The sequence below is a fragment of the Sminthopsis crassicaudata genome, chromosome 2 (assembly GCF_048593235.1).
Source record: "Sminthopsis crassicaudata isolate SCR6 chromosome 2, ASM4859323v1, whole genome shotgun sequence".
NCBI classification, from domain to species: domain Eukaryota; kingdom Metazoa; phylum Chordata; class Mammalia; order Dasyuromorphia; family Dasyuridae; genus Sminthopsis; species Sminthopsis crassicaudata.
The window spans coordinates 208,419,043-208,437,703 of record NC_133618.1 but is presented as its reverse complement, the minus strand read 5'-3'; the positions used below and the strand labels follow the sequence as shown (position 1 = coordinate 208,437,703).

The window sequence follows — 18,661 nt, the reverse complement described above, 5'->3', positions numbered from 1 at the left end:
CTCCATCTAAGACTGTGTATGGCTGCCTGTCTCCACTGGGAGCTCATGAGGTGGTGGAAAGGGCCCTCGGCTTGGAATCAGAAAATATGGGTTTGAATTCTGGCTCAAAATACAACCTTCCCCCAAAACTCTTACTGAGTGCTCTTTAAGAAATCACTTAATAATAATATTTAACATTTGTTTATATGGATACCTAAATGGTGCAGTGAAGAGCACTGAATCAGGAGTCCAAAAGAGCAGAAAGGTCAGCATTCAAATTTTGACCTTAGATACTTATTAACTATGTAATTTGGGGCAAATTACTTAATCCAAAGAAATTAATGGCTAATATCTTTCCAAGAAAAACCTACTGGTCCTTGGGGTCACAGAATCAGAATTGACTGAACAGAAACAACAATTTATTTATATAGCATTTCTCATTCTCCTTCACTGTACTTATCCCCTTAGTTACCAAGTCTTGATAATTTCACCTTTTTTTCAATACCTTTCCCATTCACTACTCTTGTTTTCTCCCACAGGTACCGCCCTATTTTAGACCCTCAGAATCTCTCTGAATGATGCCCATTACTGCCTTATTTTTCTCTCTACCTATTTTCTCCCTTTTTTGAATCTATCCACCATTTTGCTAGAGTGATTTTCCTAAAATACTGCTCTGTACGTGCCATGAAAGTATGGAGCTAGAGTTGAAAGAGAGCTTAAGGACATTATAATGCAATCCTCCAATAAGGGGGCAGACCTTTGATCTCCTGTCCTCTAAATGCAGCAATCTTTCTGTCATATCAGATGGTCTGTAATAGTTCTAGAATCGTACATAAACTTATTAATTTGGCCTTCAAAGCCTTTTAAAATCTAGCTCCAAATTGGATTTTCTTGCTTACAGAGGACAATCAATTCCCTGTTTCTTTGCCTTTGAACAGGATGTCTCTTATACCAGGAATACTTACTCCTCACCTTTGCTTATAAGGATTTCTGGCTTAACTTCTTAGGAGGAACAAGGTGAAAGGAGAGAGAGAAGAGAATAAATAGTAATTGTAAAAAAATTTTTTGAACCAAGTTTCTCTGATAAGGCCTTATTTCTCAGACATATAGAGGACTGAATCAAATTTATAAAAAATAAGAGCCATACCCTAATTGATAAATGATCAAAAATATGAACTATACTCAAAGGGCTATAAAATCATGCATCTCCTCTGACTTAATATCACTACTACATATAAATCCCAGAAGAGATTTTTTTTTAAAAGGAAGAGGACCTACATGTACAAAAAATATTTATAGGAGTTCTTTTTACAAGGCAAAGAATTGGAAATTGAGGAGATGCCCATCAACTAGGGAATGGCTGAATAAATTATGGTCTGTGATTATGATGGAATTATTGTTCTATGGGAAATGATAAGCGGGATTCTCTCAAATCTGAAAAGTCCTCTGTGAACTCAAATAAAGTGAATTATACTGTGTACAAAGTAAAAGCAATATTGTAGGGTGATTGTGAATGACTTTTCTCAGCATACAATGATCCACAACTATTCTGAAGGAGGGGTGATGAAAAAATCCTATTCATACCCAGAGAAAGAATTGATTGTGTCTGAAGCGAAATCTCTCTCTCTTTTTCTCTCTGCTCTCTCTTTTTTTTCTCTCTCAACTTTATTTTTCTTGAGGATTTTCTTTTCTTGAGTGGTGTTTTGCATAGCTTCACATATGCTTTCTTAATGGGGAGTGGGGGGAAATGGAAAGAATCTGCAAATCAAAGTTTTAAAAACAAATGTAAACAATTATTTTAAATGTAACTGGGGAAAATAAAAATATTAAATAAATATTTTTTTAAAAAAAAGGAACCACTGATTTCCTTCCCAGTTTATCATGAGATCCTTCTTGTTATCCCTTTCCTACAATCCCCACTGCTAGCAATTACCCATTGACTTTGTATTTATTTTCTATGTTATTGTATCTACCCTGGCAAAATGTAAGTTCACTAAGAGCAAATAGCCCCTGTCTATGTAATGCTGGAGAAACTGAGGCAAGATAGAGATTAGAGAGTATTTAATATTTTATTTGAAAGGGAGAGATTTACTGGAACCAAATATTTTCATGGCTTGGTTCACCAGGGCTAAGTGAGACTATAATCTCCAAGAATCCAGCAAACAATGTGACTTCTCAATGACCTATATACACATGGCTCAGACACAGTGGGTAGAGTGAGACAGGGGCAAAGTCAGGGTGCTGAGAGCGGAACAGGACTCTGACAAGGTGGGATGAGCCACCAGAGATGGGGAAGCACCCCGGAGATGGGGAGAGGCATCTTGATAAGAGGGTGTCTGATATTCTGATAGTTTAGGATGGGGAGAGGCATTCTGACATTCTAAAATATAAGACCTTTTATCCTTATCAAATATTCTGATTAAGAGGGAGGGGTGGTTTTGCAGGATTGAGCAGAACAATTATAAATTGAGGCAGAACAATTAGGGAAACTGAGGCAGGACAATTTAGGGAAACTGAGTCAGGACAATAAAAGAGAACTGTGGCATAACACTTATTTCATTTTTATCTTTATATTTCCAATACCTGGCCTATAGTAAGTGTTTAATGAATGCTTGTTGAGAAGAGTTTTTTGATCTTCACAGCAAACTTGTGAGATTATCCCCATTTTATTGATAAGGAAACTGAAACTCAGAAAAGTTAAGTGCTTTCCTAAGGTCTCATATTTCATGAGTGTCTGAGGTATGATTTGAATCCAGGACTTGAGGAGTCTTTAAGCCAGTACTTTATTTGCTATGTCATGAAGATTCTCTATCTTTCTTGGATATCTGAGAAATAAAGAAATTGAACTATGTAAATTTTTAGATACTTTCCAGATACAATACCTGAAAATGTTCTTTTCCTCAACTTTTCCTGGGGAATTTTGTTTTGGATCAATGATACTATCATGCTTTCTCCTTTTTGGAGTATCACTGGTTTATAGCCCCCAGTCTTCCCAATAAAATAAAAGTTCTTTGCAGGCAAGATTTGTATTTTATTTTATCTATATAACTATTTGTGTGTGACAACTATTTTTTGTACATATAATAGTAAATATTGTTAAATTTGCATGATAGACCTCCTAATTCATTATTTAAAAATATTTTACCCTTGGAATTAATTCTGTGGCTATATATATGCTACAAAGAGTCCTCAAACAAACTTAAATAGGTTAAAAGAATCATGGCATGATCTAGGGATTTTTTTCTGTCCTATAATAAAAAAAATGATGGTGAAATTTACAAAATATTTTACTTTTCTATCTACTTGTTCCCATTTTCCTAGATTCTTTTCTCCTGCCACCATAGCAATTTGTTTAGCAAACTGTATTACTGATATCTTTTATCTCCCTGGGCACAGGTTGGGGTAGAATCAAGTACAGATCATTGCCTGGACAGCATAATTGGTATGAATTTGTTTATCCTGGTAGAAGTCCTAGAAACTCTGAGAATCTGTCTCTTATTCTTCATTCTCCAGACTAATCTCAGGTTCTAGAATAGAACTATTTTACCCCCTTAGTAAGGCTATTTCTCCCCTAGGATGCTAGAGATACCCCTACTGTATATAACTTTCCAATGTCATCTAATGCCAACTACCAGTATGCTTCCCTAAAAGATTAATAATTTAGGTTTTTAGATTTAGATAATCTTAGAGTAGCCTTTAGAAAGGGATATTTACTAAAATGGGGCAACTATGTGGCACAGAAAATATATCACTGGACTTGGAATCAGTAAGACTCAACTTTAGGAGTTCAAATCCAGTATCAGACATATTCCAGTTTTATTAACTGTGACCCTGAACAAATCATTTAACTCTATTTGCCTTAGTTTCCTCATCTGTAAAATGAGTTGGAGAAGGAAATGCCAAACCACTCCAGTATCTTTGCCTAGAAAGTTCTGCCCCAAAGGACTCATGAAGATTCTGTTCATAACTGAGCAACAATAAAAATTTACTAAAATATTAGTAAGAATAGTTGCTTTAAAATAGGAATTGGCAAACTCTAATCCCTGGGTCAAACAGTCCATTTCCTGTTTTTGTAAGAATGATTAAGCAATTCTTAGATTGAGAATTATAAAAAACAGATAAAGGTCTGGATTTGGCCTTTGGTATGTAAATTGTCAGCCTCTAATAGAAAATATCATCTCAAAAATCTGTAATACATTTTCTCATAAATTTATAAAGAATTCATGAGAAAGTAGGCTTCTCTTTAGAAATCACAAGGATTAGAGGAGTTACATAGCTCCTGGTCACTTTAAGATCTTTTCTCTTTTATTGAATACTTAAGAAGTTCCCCTCAATCATGGTGAACGTGTCTCTGCCCTTGGCTCTTTTTTTTAAAAGAAGCTTTTTATTTTTAAAATACATGCAAAGATAATTTTCAACATTCACTCTTTTTATTTTATTTTTTATTTATTGAAGCTTTTTGTTTTTCAAAACATATGTATAGGTAATTTTTCAATACTGACCCTTGCAAAACTTTCTGTTCCAAATTTTTCCCTCCTTCCCTAATTGGTAGGTAGTCCAATACATGCTAAATATATTAAAATATATGTTAAATCCAATATATGCATACATATTTATACAGTTATCTTGCTGCACAAGAAAAATCAGATCTAGAAAGAAAAAAAAACCTGAGAAGGAAAACAAAATGCAAGTAAATATCAACAGAAAGCGTGAAAATGCTATGTTATGTTCCACACTCAGTTCCCACATGTCTCTCTCTGGGTGTATATGGCTTTCTTCATCACTGAACAACTGGAACTGGTTTGAATCATCTCATTGTTGAAGAGAGCCAAGCCGATCAGAATTGAATATTGTGTAGTCTTCTTGTTCCCATGTATAATGATCTCCTGATTCTGCTCATTTCACTCAGCATCAGTTCATGTAAGTCTCTCCAGGCATCCTGCTGATCGTTTCTTTCTTTCTTTTTTTATTATAGCTTTTTATTTACAAGCTATATTCATGGGTAATTTTACAGCACTTACAATTGCCAAGCCTTTTGTCTGATTTTTCCCCTCTTTCCCCCTTCTCCCTCCCCCAGATGGCAGGTTGACCAATACATGTTACATGTGTTAAAGTATAAACTAAATACAATATGTGTATACATGTCCAAACAGTTATTTTGCTGTACAAGAAGAATCGGACTTTGAAATAGTGTACAATTGGGCTGTGAAGGAAATAAAAAATGTAGGTGACAAAAATAGGGGTATTGGGAATTCTATGTAGTGGTTCATAGTCATCTCCCAGAGTTCTTTTGCTGGGCATAACTGGTACAGTTCATTACTGCTCTACTGGAACTGATTTGGTTCATCTCATTTGTTGAAGAGAGCCATGTCCATCAGAATTGATTATCATATAGTATTGTTGTTGAAGTGTATAATGATCTCCTTATCCTGCTCATCTCACTCAGCATCCTGTTGATTGTTTCTTACAGAACAATAATATTCAATAACATTCATATATCATAATTTACTAAGCCATTCTCCAATTGATGAGTAGCCACTCAGTTTGCAGTTTCTTATCACTACAAAAAGGGCTGCTACAAACATTTTTGCACATATGGGTCACTTTCCCTCCCTTAATCTCTTTGGGATATAAACCCAGTAGAAACACTGCTGGATCAAAAGGTATACATAGTTTGATAATTTTTTGAGCATAGTTCCAAATTTCTCTCCAGAATGACTGGATCTGCTCACAGTTCTACCAACAATGTATCAGTGTCCCAGTTTTCCCACATTCCCTCCAACATTTGTCATTATCTTCTCCTGTCATCTTAATCTGAGAGGTGTGTAGTGGTATCTCAAAAGTATCTTAATTTGCATTTCTCTGGTCAATAGTGATTTGGAACACCTTTTCATAGTTGTTCTTGGCTCTTGACGAATACACTACCTCTAGCTGCTTTCACCTCAAGAGGATGATGGTAGGATATTAACCAAAAAATGGGGAATTCAACACTCTCTGGATACTTCAAAGTTTGCAAGATCTTCCTCTGGACAAAGGGATGGTGGCACAAGGTGGCAGCTTGGATATCTGAGGCTGGAAGCCAAGATCTCTTTTCTTTTCCCCAAAGCAGTTTTCAAATATTTCTAAGGCAGTCTCAGGACTTTAATGAAACATTGTTTCCCTGTTTGTTTTGAAACTACTTGCTAGACCTCCCTGATACCAGCCAACTTTATTTATGCTTTTATGTAGGACCCAGAGGATGTGAGAAAATCTCTTAGCCAATTAGAACATATCTGTTTGGTTTTATCCACTGAACTTCTAACACTTTTCCTACTTATTCTTGAGTATCCATTTGGGATAGAAATAATTTCTTTTTTAAAATTAATTTTATAATTAATATAACATTTTTTGACAGTACATAGGCATAGGTAATTTTTTACATCATTATCCCTTGTACTCCCTTCTGTTCCGAATTTTTCCCTTCCTTCCCTCCACCTCCTCCCCTAGATGGCAGGCATTCCCATACATATTAAATATGTTATAGTATATCCTAGGTACATTATATATGTGCAGAACCGAATTTTGTTGTTGCAAAGGAAAAATTGGATTCGGAAGGTAAAAATAATCTGGGGAGAAAAACAAAAAATGCCAACAATTTACACTCATTTCCTGGTGTTCCTTTTCTGGGTGTAGCTAACTCTGTCCATCATTGATCAATTGGAACTGAATTAGGTCTTCTCTTTGTTGAAGATATTCACTTCCATCAGAATACATCTTCATACAGTATCATTGTTGCTCATTTCACTCAGCATCAGTTGATGTAAGTCTCTCCAAGCCTCTCTGTATTCATCCTGTTGGTCATTTCTTACAGAGCAATAATATTCCATAACATTCATATACCGTAATTTACCCAACCATTCTCCTATTGTTGGGCATCCATTCATTTTCCAGTTTCTAGCCACTACAAAAAGGGCTGCCACAAACATTTTGGCACATACAGGTCCTTTTCCCTTCTTTAGTATTTCCAGTAGTAGCACTTCTGGATCAAAGGGTATGCACAGTTAGATAAATTTTGGGGCAAAATTCCAGATTGCTCTCCAGAATGGTTGGATTCTTTCACAACTCCACCAACAATGCATCAGTGTCCCAGTTTTCCCACATCCCCTCCAACATTCATCATTATTTGTTCCTGTCATCTTAGCCAATCTGACAGGTGAGTAGTGGTATCTCAGAGTTGTCTTAATTTGCATTTATTTGATCAATAGTGATTTGGAACACTCTTTCATATGAGTGGAAATAATTTCAATTTCATCATGTGAAAATTGTCTGTTCACATCCTTTGACCATTTATCAATTGGAGAATGCCTTGATTTCTTATAGAGTCAATTCTCTGTATATTTTGGAGATGAGGCCTTTATCAGAACCTTTAACTGTAAAAATGTTTTCTCAATTTGTTACTTCCCTTCTAATCTTGTTTGCACTAGTTTTGTTTGTACAAAAGCTTTTTAATTTGATGTAATCAAAATTGTCTATTTTGTGATCAATAATGATCTCTAGTTCTTCTTTGGTCACAAATTCCTTCCTCCTCCACAAGTCTGAGAGGTAAACTATCCTATGTTCCTCTAATTTATTTATGATCTCGTTTTTTATGCCTAAATCATGGACCCTTTTTTTATCTTATCTTAGCATGTGGTGCTAAATGTGGGTCCATGCTTAGTTTCTGCCATACTAATTTCCAGTTTCCCTAGCAGTTTTTGTCAAATAATGAATTCTTCTCCCAAAAGTTGGGATCTTTGGGTTTGTCAAACACTAGATTGCTATTTTTATTCACTATATTGCCCTGTGAACCTAACCTATTCCACTGATCAACTAGTCTATTTTTTAGCCAATACCAAATGGTTTTGGTGATTGCTGCTTTATAATATAGTTCTTGATCAGGTACAGCTAGACCACCATCATTTGTTTTTTTTTCATTACTTCCCTTGAAATTCTCGACCTTTTGTTCTTCCATATGAATTTTGTTGTTATTTTTTCTACGTCATTAAAACAGTTTCTTGGGAGTCTGATTGGTATAGCACTAAATAAATAGATTAGTTTAGGGAGTATTGTCATCTTGATTATGTTTGCTCGGCCTGCGATAGAAATAATTTCAGGGAATTACATTTTCTCATCACACATTTTGTCTCAGGAAAGTACTTTGTCAGATCTATAAAGCAATATGAAGTATGAAGTTTTGAAATTGCGCCAGATCTAAAAGTGTGCACATTTGTGACTTACTGGTATTTTTCTACATTTTGTAAAAAAAAAAAAAAAAAAAGTTATTTTATTTTTGTCTTTATCTTGATCATTTTATTGATTGTTATTTATACCACTTTCATTTCTCAATATACTCCTTTCCTCCTTTGCTTCCACTCAAGGAGCCATCTTTTATAGTAAAAAATAAAAAAGAAATATTATTTTAAAATGTTTAGCAAAACTAATCAATGTTTTAGTCAATGCTGTGTTCTGCATCTATAGTTTCAGAGGGAACATTCTACTATTTCTTTTTTGGAGTCAAGCTTGGTCATCAATATGCTTGTGTTTCTATTTTTGTTGTTCTTTCAATTTGTATTGTAGTCACTGTGTTTATTGTTTTCCTGATTGTATTTACTTCACTTTGTATCACCTCATATAGGGATTTCCAGCCTTCTTTATTCATTCATATTCACTATTTCTTGTAAAATAATAATAATTTCTAATATTCTCTTATACTATTGCTTGTTAGCTAGTCCCTCAGTCAATGGACCTCTGTTTTATTTTAAATTCTTTGTTATTACAAACAGTACTGTTACAGATATTTTGGTAGAGAAAGACCTTTATTTTAACTTTTGATCTCTTTAGGATTATGTCTACACAGGATCTCTGTTTCAAAAGCTATGTTGTTGTAGATACCCTTTTAGAATGATACCAATCCCTCCTCCTCTCCATTTATTCATAGTTCTACCTACAGGGGACTAGTGTGCCATTTAGAAAAGACTCTTTATCAGAGGGGAAGTGATATAATTGAGTTAAATTAAATAAATATTTAAAAGTAATTTGTAATTAATTAATGTAATTAAAATATAATTAATTATAATACTGTGTGCTAATCTCCAGAGAAGATAGAAAGATAAATAATAAAAAAAACTTTCTCAAGTAGATTATAATCTAGAAGACCCATACACAGATCTTCATACTATAAATTACAAATATAATAAATGCATGAAAAACATAAAATGTTGAGAAAGCAGATAATGATAGCTTACATTTAGATAACATTTTATGGCTTGATAGGGACAGCTAGATGGTTCACTGGATAGAATGCTGAGCCTGGAATCAGGAAAATTTGAATTCAAATCCAATCTTAGATATTGCTGTGTGACCCTGGGAAGTTACTTAACTTTACTTCAGTTTCCTTATCTGCAATATTAGGTGGAAAAAGAAATGGCAAACCACCCCAGGATTTTTGCCAAGAAAACCACAAATGGGTCATTGTAATGTGCTGTTGTCTCCAGAAACTGGCGATTGCTCTCTGGTCTAGAGGAGAGACTTCTTCCTCCAGAGAGCCGCCTCAACTTTGGCCTAGAGCAGAGATTCTTCTTTCCTCCAGAGAGCCACCTCAAGTCTGGTCCAAACATGACTCTCTATCTCTTGAGTGCCACCCTTTTTTATCCTCCCAGAGAATGGGCATGTGATAACTCAAGGGCTTCTGGGAAAAATTACTTCAACCAATGAACTTGCTCCTCCTAAGCATGAAAGTTCCTCCCCAGGAGTTCACAAGTAAAACTCCCAGTAAAGGCCAGAATTAGAGAATTGTTAAGTACTGACTTAGCACTTAGTAAGAAACTAATATCTCATTATCTCATTAGCACTTAGTAAGAACCTAACATCTCCCCCTTTCTTTTGATTAGAACATAGGGTGGTCATGACCTTGAAACATAAATCCATCAATATGGGAGGCATTACACATAATTACATCAATTACATAAACACATAGTAACATAGTAACATAATACATGCTAGAAGTATGTAACAAATAACATGATCAAATAAGAACCTAATATCTCATTATCTCATTAGCACTTAGTAAGAACATAACAAGTCATGAAGAGTTGGAAGACTGGTATGGCTCAACAACAGGGCTTGAAAACCTTTTCACTTACCATACCATTTTACTTAATGAAGAGATTATCTCTATATTAGGGAAGGTCTTATGTAGAAAGTGGCATTTGAAACTTTATCTGGTTGCTTTGACTTTTTTATTTGTTTTTTAAACTTGTTTTTGTTTCTCTTTTTAAATTTTCCCTAGGACATTTATTTACAGCCTTCTCACCAGAGGAAGTCCCTTTCCACTCAAAATACTTTTTCCAGGCCTTATTTTCTGTACCATGAATGGCTTCCTTCAAGGACACTATTTAATTTACTGTGCTGAATACCCTGATGAATGGTTCACTGATGTCCGATTTACTTCAGGTAATTACTAACTTTACTCCAATTCCCCTTTGTAATTCATTATTTGTCACATACTTCTTCCTGATCATGGCCACCATGCACCAATAATCCATTCGCTTCTGAGTTCTCCTGATTATTTAGTTCTTTGAAGACTCTGATGATCTATAACTTGTAGCCATTAAAATGCAAAAGAAATGGTCTGTTAAAAAGATGGGCTTTTGCTCTGGTAGAAGTTGGAGGTTGGAAACAGAATTTTGCCAGTTCCCAAAATTGATTCAGCTGCTCTTCTCTTTCTGTTCAGTTATGTGCCCAGGCTATGATTCATTTGCAGTATCTGTCTAAAATATCCATGTATCTAGATACATAATAGCCTCAGATGGGGCTATAGATATAAGCAAATATTGACATCTATTTATATGATAGATAACTACATTTACATTATATAGATAACTATCTCTATATTATAGCTATATTATATAGAAATACAGATATAAAGAGTTATCTATATCTGCTATAAATATCAATATCTCTAGAGATAGTTATCCATATTATATATTCCCTCTCTATGTTATCTACATTTTATTTTACAGATATGTATCTATATCCATACTTAAAATAACACTATTTATAAAATACTGTTACTTCTTGAGATATTGATACCTATATAGCTTTAGATATATTTTATTAATCTATTTCTACAGATATATCTTTATAACTATATTTTATGTAAGGGTATAGTTATAGAGATAGCTCTAAATCTTTATAATTATATTTTTATATAAAGATATAGTTATAGAGATAGCTCTAAATACATAATTTCTATATAACATATTATATAATATACACAAAAATATGTGCATACACATACAAAAATACACATAAATATGTATATACATATATATATATATATATATATATATATACACACACACACATACATATACACAATACATATATAATAACAAGTACTCTGGTCTTACTTTCTGTGAGCCATGGTTTCAATGCTTGTGTGTTTTGAACACACCTGTAGTCTGGCTCAAGTATCAGTTCATACTTATTAGACTAAGGATTGTAGGCATCATGAAGCTCATGACAATAGGCATGCTAGTAGTATACTTTAGTTTTTGCCAAAGTTTTGCAGAGGGGGAATGTGCTGAGAGGGAGGGCACAAATTATTATTGTCTGATAGATAATAGGAGTTGGATAAAAATATAGTTTTGAGGATTGTCTGAAAATCATAGCATTGTAATATAGATATAGAAATGACTTTTGAGGGAATTTTGTCCAAGTTCTTCATTTCACAGATATAGATGATTACCCTGAGGTCACAAGAGTGACCTGATTCTTAGCCCAGTATAACTTAGGATCATGGGGTTATATATTTAGAGATAGAAAGGATCTTAAAGTTTATCTAGTTCACCCTCACCATTTTATAGACAATTAATTGAGACCTATACCTACTGAACAACTTGTCTAATGTCACATGGGGAAATTTGTAAATGTCTTCTGACATTATTTGTGGTGAAGACTGGAAGGAAATACAGATAATTCCTTACCTTTTCAATTCTCTTCCTATTCTTCTGTTTACTGACATGCAGTGGTATACTAGTGTGGTGGGTGTATGTAGATCTGGTTGTTTTTGTTAAACGTCTTTTCTTACATCCTGATGAAGCTTTCCCCTATATTAGCAGAGTGAGGGTTATTAGAAGAAGTGAAGTTGAAAAATTTGTGGTTTGCAGTGTCAGCTCAAAGTGGCTCATCCCTACTTTGGCATTTCCCAAACTAACCTGCCTTCCAAAATATTTTTAACTTATATTGGTATAGCTGATACTCCCATAGGAGATATTTATGATAAGGGTTTATTTTGTTTTTTTATTTATAGGCATGATTTCATGTTTTGTTTTTTATTTATAGGCATGATCTCAATGCAGAAACTTCATCAAAGGAAATTACCATATTCTTTGCAGTTTATAATCTTAGAAAGCCACATAGAAGGTTAAAAAGTTAAGTGAGTTGTTGAGAGTCACACAACCAATAAGTGTAAGAAGCAGAATTTGAATTCAGGTCTTTCTGGTTCCAAAACTGATTGTCTATTCATAAAACCATATTTCATTTTGACACAATTCTCTAGAAATGAAAGGGGAGTCAGAGAAAATATTGGAACAAAATAGAATGATCTTTTGTTCTGAAAAATTGCCACACATGGCAAGTATTTTTAGACATGCATAAAATTTATATTTAGTATCTGGAAGTAAAAAATATCTGAGAACAAAAACAAAATTAAAAAGTGCAGGTCTTCTACTCAGACAGATCTGAATTTGAATCCAACCTCAGACTTTTTACTTGCTTTCTAATCTTGGAAAAATCACTGAAGATTATCTGTTAGTTTCTTCACGTATAGATTGGGGCTAATTAAACTTACTGTACTTGTCTTATAAGGTTAGTCAGGAGGCTCAAATGAAATAATCTGTGTGAGGTGGGGCATAAATAATCATAAATAAATGAGACCCAGGTCTTTTAAAGGTACTTATTAGCTAACTGCTGTTTTCTTGAATCACTCTTTTCATCTGGCTGTTATAGCAATGCAAAACATCCCAAAATATAGGGCCTGTGATAGTAAATCTGACTTGCTGTACTCTGGATTGGATTCTGGGCATGGGACTAACTGGAATTTAAATATTTTTCTGCAATTATTTAATGTACACAAGTGTGACGATCAGGACAGCTTAAATTTCACCTATTATTCACTATTTTTGTCTAGGCATCTTTTTATTTTTCTTGGGAATGACAATCAATATTCACAGTGACTATTTATTGCGCCATCTCAGAAAGCCTGGAGAAATCTCCTATAAGATTCCACAAGGTAAAAGTGATCATTTTTTTCCTATCCTCATTCTTATGGTTTTTGAGAGTCACATATTAATTAATTAATTGATTTATTATCAGCAAGTCAGTTGTTCAACAAGCATACATTAAGTGTCTTAATCTAGGAGGGGAAGACCTCAGGGTTGCTGACCAAAGCAGAAATAACCGCTGCTATTTACATTCAAAACGAATCAATCAGGACCCAAACTATGACCAAATGAGGCTTGAACTATAACTATTTAGAATCAGATTGGTTTTGGTTTAAGGCCGGTCCTTAAGAAAGAAATCTAGCCAGTAAATATCAAGACATCTTGGGAAGGTTTAAAAGGTGCAAAAGAGGAAACAATGTTTTTAAGAGCATCTATAGGTAAGGGTATGATACCCTATGTAGACAGAGGAAGGAAGGAAGGAAAGGAAGAAGAAAGAAAGGAAGGAAAAAATGAAGGAAAAAGGAAGGAAGGAAGGAAGGAAGGAAGGAAGGAAGGAAGGAAGGAAGGAAGGAAGGAAGGAAGGAAGGAAGGAAGGAAGGAAAAAGAAAGGAAAGAAAGGAGTGAGGGAGGGAAGGAAAAAGGAAAAGAGAAGAAGGAAGGAAGGAAAGAGGACAGATAGGAGTAAAAATAAAATGGGAAATACACAGTGAGGAAGCATAACTGTGAATGTGAATGGGATGAATTCTCTCATAAAACAGAAATAGATAGCAGATGGATGAAAAAACAGAATCTTGTATGTAATTTGCAAGAAACACACTTGAAGCAAAGGGACATATACAAAATAAAGGCAAAGGACTGAAGTACTATTTATTATGCTTCAGCTGAAGTAAAAAAAAAAAAAAGGAGGGATAACAATCTTTAACTCAGACAAAGTAAAAGCAAAACTAAACCTAATTAAATAAGATAAGGAAGGAAACTACATCTTGCTAAAAGTTACCATAAACAATGAAGCAGTATTAATAAAGCATCTAAATTCTTACAGGAGAATTGAAATCAATTACAGGAAGAAATAGAAAAACAATACTGGGGTGGAAGGAGAGGATTTCAGCTTTCTCTTCTTAGAATTCAATAAATCCAACCAAAAAATAAACAAGAAAGAAATGAAACATTTTACCCGATTATATGCCAATAAATCTAATAACTTGAGTGAAATCAACTATTTACAAAAATATAAATTGCCTAGATTAACTGAACAGGAAATAGAAAGCCTCAATAATTCCACCTTGGAAAAAAGAAATTGAAGAAATTATTAATTGCTTAAAAAAATCCCCAGGGCCATATGGGTTCATGAGTGAATTCTACCAAATATTTTTAAAAAAACAATTAATTTCTGTACTATATAAACTATTTGAAAAAAATTGGGAAAGAAGTAGCCCTACCAAACTACTTTTATGAAACAAATGTGGTATTGATACCTAAACCAGAAAGATCTAAAACAGAAAAAAAATTATAAGCCACTTTCACTAATGAATATTGATGCAAAAATTTTGAACAAAATTACTTTGCTAATGCCAGGTAATTACAGCAATATATAACAAAGGATTATACACTGTGATCAGGTGGGATTTATAACAGAAATGTTGGTTTGGTTCAATATTAGAAAAACATCAACATAATTGACTATAGCAATAAGAAAACCCACAGAAATTATATAATGATCTCAATAGATACTAAAAAAGCTTTTGACAAAATATAGTATTCATTCCTATTAAAAACACTAGAGAATATAAGAATAAAGAGAGCATTTCTCAAAATTATAGCATATCTACCATAGCAAGCAGTTTCTGTAACAGGGATAAACTAGAAACTTCAATAAGATTAGGGGTGAAGCAAGAATGTTCATTATCACCACTATTATTCATTATAGTACTAGAAATGTTAGCTTTAGCAATAGAAGAAAAAAGAAATCAAAGGAAGTAGAATAGGTAAAGGGAAAATAGAATTATCACTATTTTCAGATGATATCATCATATATTTAGAGAATCCTAGAACAACTAAAAAAAGCACTTGAAATTATTAACAACCTTAGCAAAGTTGCAGGATATAAGATAAACCCACATAAATCATAAGCATTTCTTTAGATGATAAACAAAGCCAAATAGCAAGAGATAGAAAGAGGAATTCCATTTAATTCTAATTTGCAAATAAAGATGACAATACTATCTAAACTAATCTGTTTATTTAGTGCTATACCAATCAAACTCCCAAGAAATGATTTTACTCACCTAGAAAAAATAACAACAAAATTCATCTGGAAGAACAAAAGATCAAGAATTTCAAAGGAATTAATGGAAAAAAAAGCCAATTAAGGTGGACTAGCTGTCTCAGATCTAAAATAATGTTATAAAGCAGCAGTCATGAAAATCATTTGGCACTGGCCAAGCAACAGAGTAGTTGATCAGTGGGAGAGATTGGGTTCACAGGACAAAATAGTCAATGACTAGTAATCTAGCATTTGACAAATCCAAAGACCCCAGTTTTGGGGATAAGAATTCACTATTTGACAAAAACTGCTGGGAAAATCGGAAACTTGTATTAGTAGGCTTATATCCCAAAGAGATTTTAAAGAAGGGAAAGGGACCTGTATGTGCAAGAATGTTTGTGGCAGCCCTCTTTGTATTGGCTAAAAACTGGAAACTGAGTGGATGCCCATCAATCGGAGAATGGCTGAATAAATTGTGGTATATAAATATTATGGAATATTATTGTTCTGTAAGAAATGACCAATAGGATGATTTCAGAAAGGCCTGGAGAGACTTAGATGAACTGATGCTTAGTGAAATGAGCAGGACCAGGAGATCATTATATACTTCAACAACAATACTATGTGATGATAAATTCTGATGGACATGGCCCTCTCCAACAATGAGATCAACCAAATTAGTTCCAATAGAGCAGTAATGAACTGAAATGAACAGCTATACCCAGGGAAAGAACTCTGGGAGATGACTATGAACCACTACATAGAATTCCCAATCCCTGTATTTTTGTCCACCTGCATTTTGGATTTACTTCACTGGCCAATTGTACACTATTTCAAAGCCCGATTCTTCTTGTGCAGCAAAATAAATGTTTGGACATGTATACATATATTGTATTAACTTATACTTTAACATATTTGACATGTATTGGTCAACCTGCCATCTGGGGGAAGGGGTAAAGGAAAGAAGGGGAAAAGTTGAAACAAAAGATTTTGCAATTGTCAATGCTGGAAAATTACCTATGCATAAAGTTTTTATATAAATAAATTAATTTATTTATTAAATTTTAAAAAAGATGGATAGTATCATCCCCATCTTTTTCTTAATTTACCAGTTCATCATTTCCTTGTCATAGCAATATTCCAGCTTTATATTGTCTAGTTATTCAAAATAGGAACTCAATGATTTTAGGCTTCTAAAAAAATACGGATTTCCTCCTTTTTGTATATGATCATAGATTTACAGCGGGAAGCAAAAGTCACTAAAGTCTAATTTTTTTTAAGATTACATCTCCCGACTTACATGAACTGATGCTGAGTGAAATGAGTAGGACCAGAAGATCATTATATACTTCAACAACAATACTATGTGATGATAAATTCTGATGGACATGGCCCTCTCCAACAATGAGATCAACCAAATTAGTTCCAATAGAGCAGTAATGAACTGAAATGAACAGCTACACCCAGGGAAAGAACTCTGGGAGATGACTATGAATCACTACATAGAATTTCCAATCCCTCTATTTTTGTCCACCTGCATTTTGGATTTCCTTCACAGCCCAATTGTACACTATTTCAAAGTCCTATTCTTCTTGTGCAGCAAAATAAATGTTTGGACATGCATACATATATTGTATTTAACTTAAACTTTAACATATTTAACATGTATTGGTTCTTTTAATTTGTTTATAATATCATTCTTTATATCTAGATCATAAACCCGTTTCATATGGTATAATAAAATTGTAATATAGCTTTTTATTTACAAGATATATGCATGGATAATTTTTCAGCATTGACAATTGTAAAGTCTTTTGTTCCAACTTTTCCCCTCCTTCCTCCCACCCCTTCCCCCAGATGGCAGAAACTGAATGGATACCCATCAATTGGAGAATGGCTTTATAAATTATGTTATATGAATCAATAGATTCATATCTATGAATATTATGGAATGTTACTGTTTTGTAAGAAATGATCAACAGGATGATTTCAGCCTGGAGAGACTTACATGAACTGATGCTAAGTGAAATGAACAGAACCAGGAGATCATTATACACAATAACAACAAGACTATATGATGATCAACTCTGATGGACATGGCTCTCTTCAACAATGAGATGATTCAAACCAGTTCCAATTGTTCAGTGATGAAGAAAACCATCTACACCCAGAGAGAGGCCTGTGGGAACTGAGTGTGGACCACAAAAATAGCATTTTCATGATGCTACCAACAGAAGTTGATGTTTACTTGCATTTTATTTCCCTTCTCAGGTTTTTTCTTTCTAGACCTGATTTTTCTTTCTTTTTAAAAAAATATTAGTTTTTTATATAATTTTTTTCAACATTGACCCTTGCAAAACCTTCTGTTCCAAATTTTTCCCTCTTCCCACCATCTTCCCTAGATGGCAGATAGTCCAATACATGTTAGTGATGTTAAATATATGTTAATCCAATATATGTATACATATTTATACAGTTATCTTGTTGCACAAGAAAGATTGGATCTATAACTATATAAGAAGACAAAACTAATGAAACCACTATTAGAAGGAAAGCAGAAAGCTGGGAAAAAATCTTTATACCAAGTGTCTCTGATAAAGACCTCATTTCTAAAATATATAGAGAATTGAATCAGCTTTGTAAGTCCATCACTTCTCTGAGGAGAGGAGGGAATTATGTTTCTCAGGGACGTGGAAGTAAAATGGGTTTTTCCATTGAACAGAGTTCTTATGCCTTTCATTGTTGTTTTCAATGATATTGCATTAGTTATTGTGTTTATTGTTTTCTTGGTTCAAACAAGTATTTCCATTTTTCATGAATAATAATAATAGTTAACATTAATATAGCTCTTTGAGGTTTGCAAACTAGCTTACATACATTAACTTAATTGAGAAAATAAATACTTTACATTTGTTATTTTTATGGTGCAACTATATTCAAATACATTAATCTATCATAATTTGTCCAATTCTTTCCCAATTAATGACTACCCATTTTGTTTATAATTTTTTTGTTTGTTTTAGCAAATTTTTTACTTTGAGTAATTTTGAGTATATGGATCCTTTACTTCTAACACTGTGTGCATGTCTCTCTCTCTGTGTATATCTGCTTATGTGTCTTTGTGTGTGTATGTGTGTGCATGCACATGCTTCATTAGGAAAAGGTTAAGTTATCC

At 33.6% G+C, this 18,661-nt stretch overlaps 1 protein-coding gene across 4 annotated transcripts in view; it reads left to right on the top strand.

The window, feature by feature from the left end:
* SRD5A2 (steroid 5 alpha-reductase 2) overlaps nucleotides 1-18,661 on the top strand; it is an 81,536-nt gene that overhangs the window by 58,602 nt on the left and 4,273 nt on the right. For 3 of the 4 annotated variants that reach the window (XR_012486166.1, XM_074288130.1, XM_074288132.1), the window contains exons 2-3: nucleotides 10,286-10,449; nucleotides 13,190-13,291. Coding sequence is in view for 3 of the 4 variants with exons in the window: in XM_074288130.1 (XP_074144231.1) it covers nucleotides 10,286-10,449; nucleotides 13,190-13,291 (266 nt within the window). In the remaining variant the exon portion in view is untranslated. The remainder of the gene's footprint in view (nucleotides 1-10,285; nucleotides 10,450-13,189; nucleotides 13,292-18,661) is intronic. The other variant, XM_074288131.1, reaches the window with a different exon arrangement.